General features: G+C 55.1%; 1 protein-coding gene across 1 annotated transcript; it reads right to left on the bottom strand.

Annotated features, from left to right (window-relative positions):
- Positions 1–1,168: 1,168 nt before the first annotated feature.
- Rtl6 (retrotransposon Gag like 6) lies at positions 1,169–6,353 on the bottom strand. The gene is made up of 2 exons (XM_021630890.2): positions 2,406–6,353; positions 1,169–1,247 (listed from the first exon to the last, which is right to left on the bottom strand). The coding sequence occupies exon 1, from the start codon at positions 5,547–5,549 to the stop codon at positions 4,830–4,832; it is 720 nt and encodes a 239-aa protein (XP_021486565.1). The 5' UTR covers positions 5,550–6,353; the 3' UTR covers positions 1,169–1,247; positions 2,406–4,829.
- Positions 6,354–7,661: the final 1,308 nt, after the last annotated feature.

Genomic DNA, 7,661 nt, shown 5'->3' with positions numbered 1-7,661 from the left:
CTCTTACAGGGCAGAATCGCAGACACACGGTGGCAACACAATGGCTGAGTCCGCTGCTGACTAGAGCCCTAAGGGGCCAGCCTGCGATGACAGGGTTCTGCACTTGCCCAGCTCTACCAGCAATCTTCAGAGCAGCGGTGTCCTACCCCAGGCTGCCTCTGCCACAGGGCGTTTAAGAGCAACCTTGGAAGTTGTTTTAGTGACAACAGGCAAGCACGCGTGGAGTGGAAGCCAGACCTCACAAAAATGAAATAAGCCAGAATAGGGCAGGCCACGGGGCAGAGCAGGCTCCAGGTGGAGGAAGGCACACTCCACGGAAAATTTGCTGTATGGTACGGCATACCAAATTAACCCCAGAAGGGGCTGTTTATTAAGAGGGAAATGAGACCCGAGGTTCGGTGAGAGCCATACCAGAGGTTCCAGAGTGGTTAGGACTGCCTGTTCTCAGCCCTTCCTAGCCCAGTGGTTCCTGCTCTGCAAGGCCATTGTTTGCTTGACGCTGTGGGACTTCCCTCCCATCTCCTCAGCATGCAATGGATTTTCTCAGAGGTTCACCACAGTGTCTCAAAGGCTAAGGTCAGGGGCAGTCTGAGCTTCCCATTGCCTCATGGAAATCCACTAAGAGGAGACAGGTCATTATTTTGTTAGAAAAGTTAAGTTTTCATTAAAATATAGTACTTGGGTTTACAAATCTCGGTTTCCTTTCATGGCTTAAACGACATTTGAAAACTGTGACCTGGCATGTGTTGACAAAGCCTATGAGTGCCAAGGGATCCTGGGACCAGACAGGCCACCTGAGCACATGGCTGCCATGGGATGAGCTACGTGGCATGGGTACCCATCTTGTCTGCCTGCTCTAAGACTGTACCTGTCCTGTATAGGTCACCCTCTGGGCTAGGTCCCAGGGGCACAGCTGGCAGAACCACCTCTCTTGAGGCATAAACACTGTGACAGGGATCTTTCTACCAGACCTGGGCCCCAAGGCCTACTGGTATGCCCATTTGTGTAAATGATTTCATAGTATCCCCCAAGATGCTGCTGTGTCCCAGCCATCTCTCCTGCTCAGTGCAGCAGCCTGGCAGAGCCTGGCACCACTTGCCCGTGTGCCTCAGCTTCAGTCACACCCAAAGCAGAAGCTCAGAAACACTCAGAGCAGATACGACACACACCGGGTTTGTATCTTTAATTACATACGGAGCTCTTACAAACTGGTCAGGCCCATCAGTGGAGGAGAGGACAGCGGCAGTCTGCAAAAGAGGAAATGCAATCACTTGGTGTGAGAAGATGCTCAACGAGCTGGAATTGAAAGATGCAACTAAAACGTGCTGCTGCTGTCCTCGGCAAGTCAGAACATGCTCAGCCTTGGAAGGAGACAGTTACCCTTGCTGGTGGCAGTGTGACGGACATGGACATTTCTGGAAACCATTTTGTCAGCAGGTGATAAAAGTCTCAGAGGGCCTCGTATTCTTTAATCCACTAATCCCACCTTTGAGATTCTAGCCCAAGGAAGTAACTTGGCCCTAGGAGGGAAACCTGATAATTTCTGATGGTGCACAGCATTGTCCCTCTGCCTGAGGGGAGAGCTGAAAGCCATTCAGCACAGGGTTGGTGGCACATGGAAACAGCTGTGTCATAAGCACCTTGTGAGGATCCACAGGCAGCACCATGGCTGTATAAGAGGCAAAGGAAGATGCAGCCAGGGAGGGAGGAAACATCAAAAAACAATGAATGGTACCATTTTCTTTCCTCTTCTGGTCCCCTAAACTTCCTGTTATATGGCTGTGGGAAATGGGAAGCCCGGGTCTAGCTGCTGATGGCACTGAGTGGGGACTCCTCTCTTTAGCTCTACCCTCTGTGCTGGACCAGCTGTCACCAAGTTCAATGGGAGGTTCTAAAGAGATGTTGAAGGTGAGGACACTGGGAAGCCAGCCTTCTGGCCCAACCTCCAGCTCACTTCCTAACCTGAGCCTCAGGTCATGACACCCTGGCAAAGCTCCTGATGGACACCTCCCAAGCAAAGGGCAACAGAATGTTCTCATCACTCGGGCTAGAGAGCAGAGCCTCTGCCAACTAACACCCTCTCCCCAGTGTGCTCCAGCTGAGTGGTACACTTACCTGAGCTTGCTCCCCAAGTCACCCCCAGCCCACGGCAGCTTCCCCACCTCCATTCACTCCCCTGCAGGCTGATGCCTGCATGCTCATCCAGTTCCATCCTCTGTAACAACAACCCAAATGTGCTACCACGCAGCATTCACACCTTGTCACATAGTCACCCTGAGATGAGTCTCAGCTGTTTCCTCAGAGTCACTAAATGCTTTTGGACAGGAAGATAATCCCAAGGTCACTCCCCCCCCCATGCCAGGTCCCACTGTCAATTAGAAGCGAATATAGTGAAGCCTGCTTACCAGATGGGTGCCACAGAGTCTGGAACACAGGTACAGCACTGCTGAAACAGTCAATGCCAAGAGAAACGCCACTCCTTCATACACCAACTCCTCCACTCCCCTCTCCTTGCTCTCTTCTGAGCTCAAGAAACTACAATCTTAAGATAAGTACAAAGCCTACCCCCCTATTCTTCCTCAGCTCGAGGCCCAGTTATCATAGCCTCCCTTGGAGCTGCATGGGCCTTGCATCTCATCATTTTGGCTGAGGACTAACCATGAACCCCCGCTAGACCCACGATGGGCTCCTCAGAAACAGAGTCAAAGCAGTTCTTCCAGGTCTAAGGCAGAGGGCAAACCTAAACCCTCTCTTACGTGCTCCAGGCTCCAAGCCACAGAGAGCTATTGAGACTATCCTAAATGCAGGGCAGCACCAACCCATTCCCATAAGCATAAGCACCAAGAAACAAAACAATCACCAAGCCCCAGCGCCACCACGGAGGCAGTGTGGACACGCTGCAGCAGGGTGATCCACGTGGGTCAGGCCAGATACATGGCTCTGACTGCAGGGTCAGCCTAGGGCTCTGAAGCAGAACCTAATGAAAATATCAGCACCCAGTGGTCCAAGGAGCCAGGGCAGGTGGCATGCCTCCCCGGTGGCTCTCTAACCCCGACTGGGAAGGCCACAAGGAAACCCACCAGTTACCTCTTGCCTCCAAAGACACTCCCGCCCCCAGTCCCCCTTTTCTGGGGACCCCCCCTACTGGAAGATCCCTGACGCTCAGCTGCTGGAGACAGGTGGGCACCCTCAGTGGGACCCTGGGGAGTCTTCCACCTGCGTAGAGCACCGTGGTGCCAGCAGGGTGCCTTGGCCTACGCTGTTCAGCAAGGCTGCTGGGCTGAGAGTTAACAAAGAGCAGGTAGCTGTGGGCTGGGAGCCCAGCGAGCATTGAAGACTCCTGGCCTTTTAAGGGCAGCTGCTTTGGAATCAGTCACTTTTTCCGATGACAGAGGAAGTCTCTGGGAGAGGCCAGGTTCCAGGCCCCAACCTCTGGGCTCTTTGGGTGGGTACTGAGGTGTTTTGTTTTGTTTTGTTTGTGGTCAAGCCAGGGCCGTGCAGAGGAAGGCAGGAAAACCCAGGAGAGGCACCTGCCTTCCCCAAGGGGCCAGGCGGGCATGTAAACACAGTTCATTTGGCAGTGAAATGTGACAGATATGTCACTGTCCAGAGACTAGGCTGAGTCTGAGTACGGTCTTGAGGTCATCCTTCTGTGAGGAAGCCAAAACTTTGCTCCTCAGAATTGGAACATGTGAGAACCAAAGCAGTCAGTCACTCTTCACCAGTTCTTCAGACTGGGGCAGCAAAAGGCCTACCCTCCCCCTCTTATTGAAGGTGCTTAAGGCCTCCCAGAGGAACTGGCCCCCAGCCAGTCTCTTCTTCTTGGACAAAGGCTAGACATTAGGCCCAGGCACAGAGAGGGTATGTTGCGTGGGCTCCTTGGCCCCCTAGAGATGGTATGAGTGGTTGAAAGGCTGAGAGCCACATGGCACCTGGGTGGACAGGGAGTCTGTCGCTAGATGAGGCCCACCATGGGGCCCTATGGGCAGAAATGCACAGACAGCTTTGGGCCTCTCCCTGGAAATCTAGGTAGCAAATGGAATCCCAAGGGGCCCCCTCAGTCTGCTATAACTGAAGCATGAATGTCAGGAATGAGCCTGATGGAACTGTCCAGGGTCCCAAGTCCATGATTAACTTGGCAGACAAATGCTAGATTTCCCTGATAATGTCAGACACTGGCAGTCACAGGCAGGTGTGAAGGAGTCTCTGTGGACAGGAGAGGCAGGAGGGGTGTCTGCGAAGGAACAGACCTTCCCAGCAACAGCAGCAGAGTATGCTGGAACACGGACTCCCCCCCACCCGCAGACGAAAGTATCCCTGGAATGAAGGCTTGGCTACTTGGCCACCTTGCAAAGTGACCAGATGTGGGCAGGATGGTTCAGGTAGATATCAGCCACCCGCCAGGCCCAAGCTGGCTTCTTTCTATCCGGAACTCATCAGCGAGACCGGCGTGATCAGGAAGGGAACTGCCAAGGGGCTTGTAGGGAGTGCACCAGAAACTGGTCCTCCATGAGCTGAGCCGACAGAGGTGGTGAGCCTAAATGGTCCCTAGGCATGTACATGTCCAAGGGGCCCTGTTGTGATTACTGGAGAAGCTGGGATTGCAAGCAACAGAGGGGGGGAGCATGCACTCAGTTGCAGTAAAGCTAGCAAAGAAAACGGTACAGCAGGGTGGGTGGCCGATGCAGATGGCAGGATAGCCTCCCAGTAGACCAGGAGAGGCGTGAAAGGTGTCTCAAAGAGGGCAATGGTACTGCATGGACAACTCTCCTTGACAAGAAAGTCTAGCTACCAGGGTGGCCACAGACTACCAGGGTGCTGGCGGGTCCCTAAAGGTTCCGGCTACGAGTGGGCAAGACCGGTGCGGGACTGCTCCCACTGGAGGCTGGATGCACTGGGCAGGGTCCTGTGCCAGCTGTGGCCAGTTGGCGGCACACCACCTGCCGCTCCCGCACGGCCCTATTGGAGGCAGAAGTCTTCCGGATTTGCGCGCGCCGTGAGTGCCTCAGCGAGGACTTGTAGGTTCTGCGCAGCTCAGCCAGAAAGCCCTGGTAGTTGTTTCGCAAAGGGCTGTCTGGTTGCATGTGGGGAATGGCCCACTTCTCCGCCTCCCCAGTCAGCCGGGACACCAGGAAGGCCACTCTCTCGGCTTCGCCCGGGAAGCGGGAGGCTTGAAAGATCATGAACCTGTCCATCTGCATCAGGAACCCTGCCAACTGGCCGGGGTCTCCTGAGAAGGGTTCAGGCAGCGAGGTGGGTGGCGTGGTCATGGGGCGGGTTCCATCGGAGGTGATGGCAGAGACAGGTGGCGTGATCTGCAGAGCGCCAGGGATGCGCGCCCGGGTGCGAAGCAGAGTAAGTTCAGCCATCACGCTCTCCAGCATGTTGGTAAGGTTGGCCTTCTCGGCCCTCAGCGTAGAGGCCTCGCGCCTCAGCGCTGAGTTGGTAAGCCGCAGGGAGGTCAGGGTATCAACCACGTCATCCATCTGCGCACCGGCACCTGGGTCAGAGGCTGGGCTTTCGGTTTTGGAGGTCTGAGGTTGGACCATGTTGGCCAAGGTCAAGCCACAGGGAGCTGGAAAACCAGAATGAAAGGCCGTGGGTGCTGAAGCAGGTGTGCCCAGGCAGACTCTCGGAGGGAAAGCCTGGGGAGGCTGGTCCTGTCCCAGGCACTGTTCCTTTCTGCAGGCTTCTCAGGGTCAAGGTGTGGGGCGCTGGCTGGACCTGCCCAGGCCTTTAAGGATGCTCGAGCTGGACCTGCTCAGCCCTTGAAGATGCATTGGCTGAACCTACCCAGGCCTTGCAGCATGAGCGAGCAGGACCTGCCCAGGCCTTGCGGGGCGTGCAGGAGACCTTCCCAGGAAAGCCTCCCAGGATGCGCAGGCTGGGATTGGCCCGGGCCTTGCGGGTTGCGCGGACCTGCGCTGCCCGAACTTTGCGGGATGCACCTGCCGGAGTTCGGCCTACGGGTGGACAGCAGGCACTGTCCACGGGTGCCACGCGACCACCTGCGGGAGAACAAAGGCGGCCGCACCTGGGCTGGCCCCAGGCGGGCGGCGTGTGTACCTGTCGCTCCGCCGCTCCCTCCGCTGCCAAGATGGCCCGCGGGTCGGAGCCGCGCCCGGCCTGCGCGTCACGGCGGCCGCCGGAACTGCTTCCCGGGAGTCGGCGGCGGCGGTTCCCGCGGGGGTTGCCGGGTCGCAGCACTGTCCCGAGCGGTCACCGCGCGGTCTTTGTGCGGGCGCGGCGGGCGAGACAGCAGTGAGGAACTAGGCAACTGACCCAGGGCCTACTGGTTGCCATGGAGACCACCGCTCCCGGACCGCCCGCCGACCAAGACCTTGCCTTCCGGAAGTGACGCAGCCCCGCCTCCCAGGCCATGCGCCTTCCTCAGCAGCCTATTACCGAGGAGCATGGGTTCTGCTTTTGATTCCCGCTGTGGGAAAGCTTAGTTTTCTTTCTGATTCTTCCCAAGGCCTAGGGCAGCTCACGGAGCCTCTCCGAGGCGGTGTCATTTTTTTTTTTTTTAAGTGAAGTTGACTTTTCTTACTGTAACTTGAACACCATTCGAATGAACTATACGATCATGGTAGAAAATTCTGACAAGAAAACTAATTTTTTTTTTTTTAATTTTAGAGTTTTGAGGCAGTCTCCTGTAAACCAGACTGCTCTGGAACTCAGGAAGTAGGCAGAGATGACCTTGAACCTTTCTACCTCCACCTTTCCGGTGCTTGATTACGGGAGTTCACTGCCTCACCGGACTGGGATGGTTTTCTTCGCCTCCCTTTTTCTGAGGCAGAGTCGTGTGTTGCCCAGACTGGCCTTCAACCCACAATGAAGCCTAGGGTGACCACGACCTTCTCAACCTTCGGTTGTCACCTCCAGTGTGCTGAGATTGCAGGCTCTGAGCGCCACAGCCCCGTGGGGATGCTGAAAATAAAACCCAGGGCCTCACACCCGCAGCACGCCAATAGTCCACCATTTTCCCATTAGTATCCTATTAGGAAACATTGGCTTCAGTGCCTTGCAAACAATCATGTGTCCTATCACACTGAATGTTGAGATTCCCCTGGGGGAGGTAGTTCGGAGCGTGACTTTCTGTTATCACCACGGGCTCCACTGAAACCCCATGCTACCTTTTATTCCCTGCCTGCCCTGATGATAGATGGCCTGCTCGTTGTCCATGCTGAATTTCATAAGTATAGTTTATAGTCCTATCCCCTCCCTCTGACAGAGACAGGAATTAGAACCAAGGAGTAACGTGGCGGAGAAGAGAAGCTTAAGGGTTTGAGTGGAGATCCTGGAGTGTAAGACCTGGGGTCTCACAGCTCAGGAGTTCAATCGCGCCCTTCCCAGAAACTCCCCCAGACCAAGACTCGTTGCAAAAGCAAGAGGTTTATTAACCATTGTACAATGGGGTCACCCCTGCCGGTCAGCAAAGAGTGGCACTGGGAGACAAAGGCTTTAGGTTTTTAAAAGAAAAATTGCGGGAAATTTGAAGTTGCAGTTTTGGCAGTTTAGGATTGGATGAGGAAGTTATAAAGTAAGATAATTGGTTAGTCTTAGGAGCTCAAGCTTGGCCAGTCCTGCCAAGTGTGGATGCAGCTGCAATTGAAGGTGGGGTGGTTAGCTCATCCTTGAAGATTAGGGACTACAGACTT

The sequence above is a fragment of the Meriones unguiculatus genome, chromosome 8, assembly GCF_030254825.1.
Source record: "Meriones unguiculatus strain TT.TT164.6M chromosome 8, Bangor_MerUng_6.1, whole genome shotgun sequence".
Taxonomy (NCBI): domain Eukaryota; kingdom Metazoa; phylum Chordata; class Mammalia; order Rodentia; family Muridae; genus Meriones; species Meriones unguiculatus.
The sequence above is the reverse complement of the archived record's forward strand: the minus strand, read 5'-3'. Positions and strand labels throughout refer to the sequence as shown.

Excerpts from the sequence above, each read along its gene's own strand:
- Rtl6 (XM_021630890.2), bottom strand. The coding sequence starts at position 5,549 with ATGGTCCAACCTCAGACCTCCAAAACCGAAAGCCCAGCCTCTGACCCA.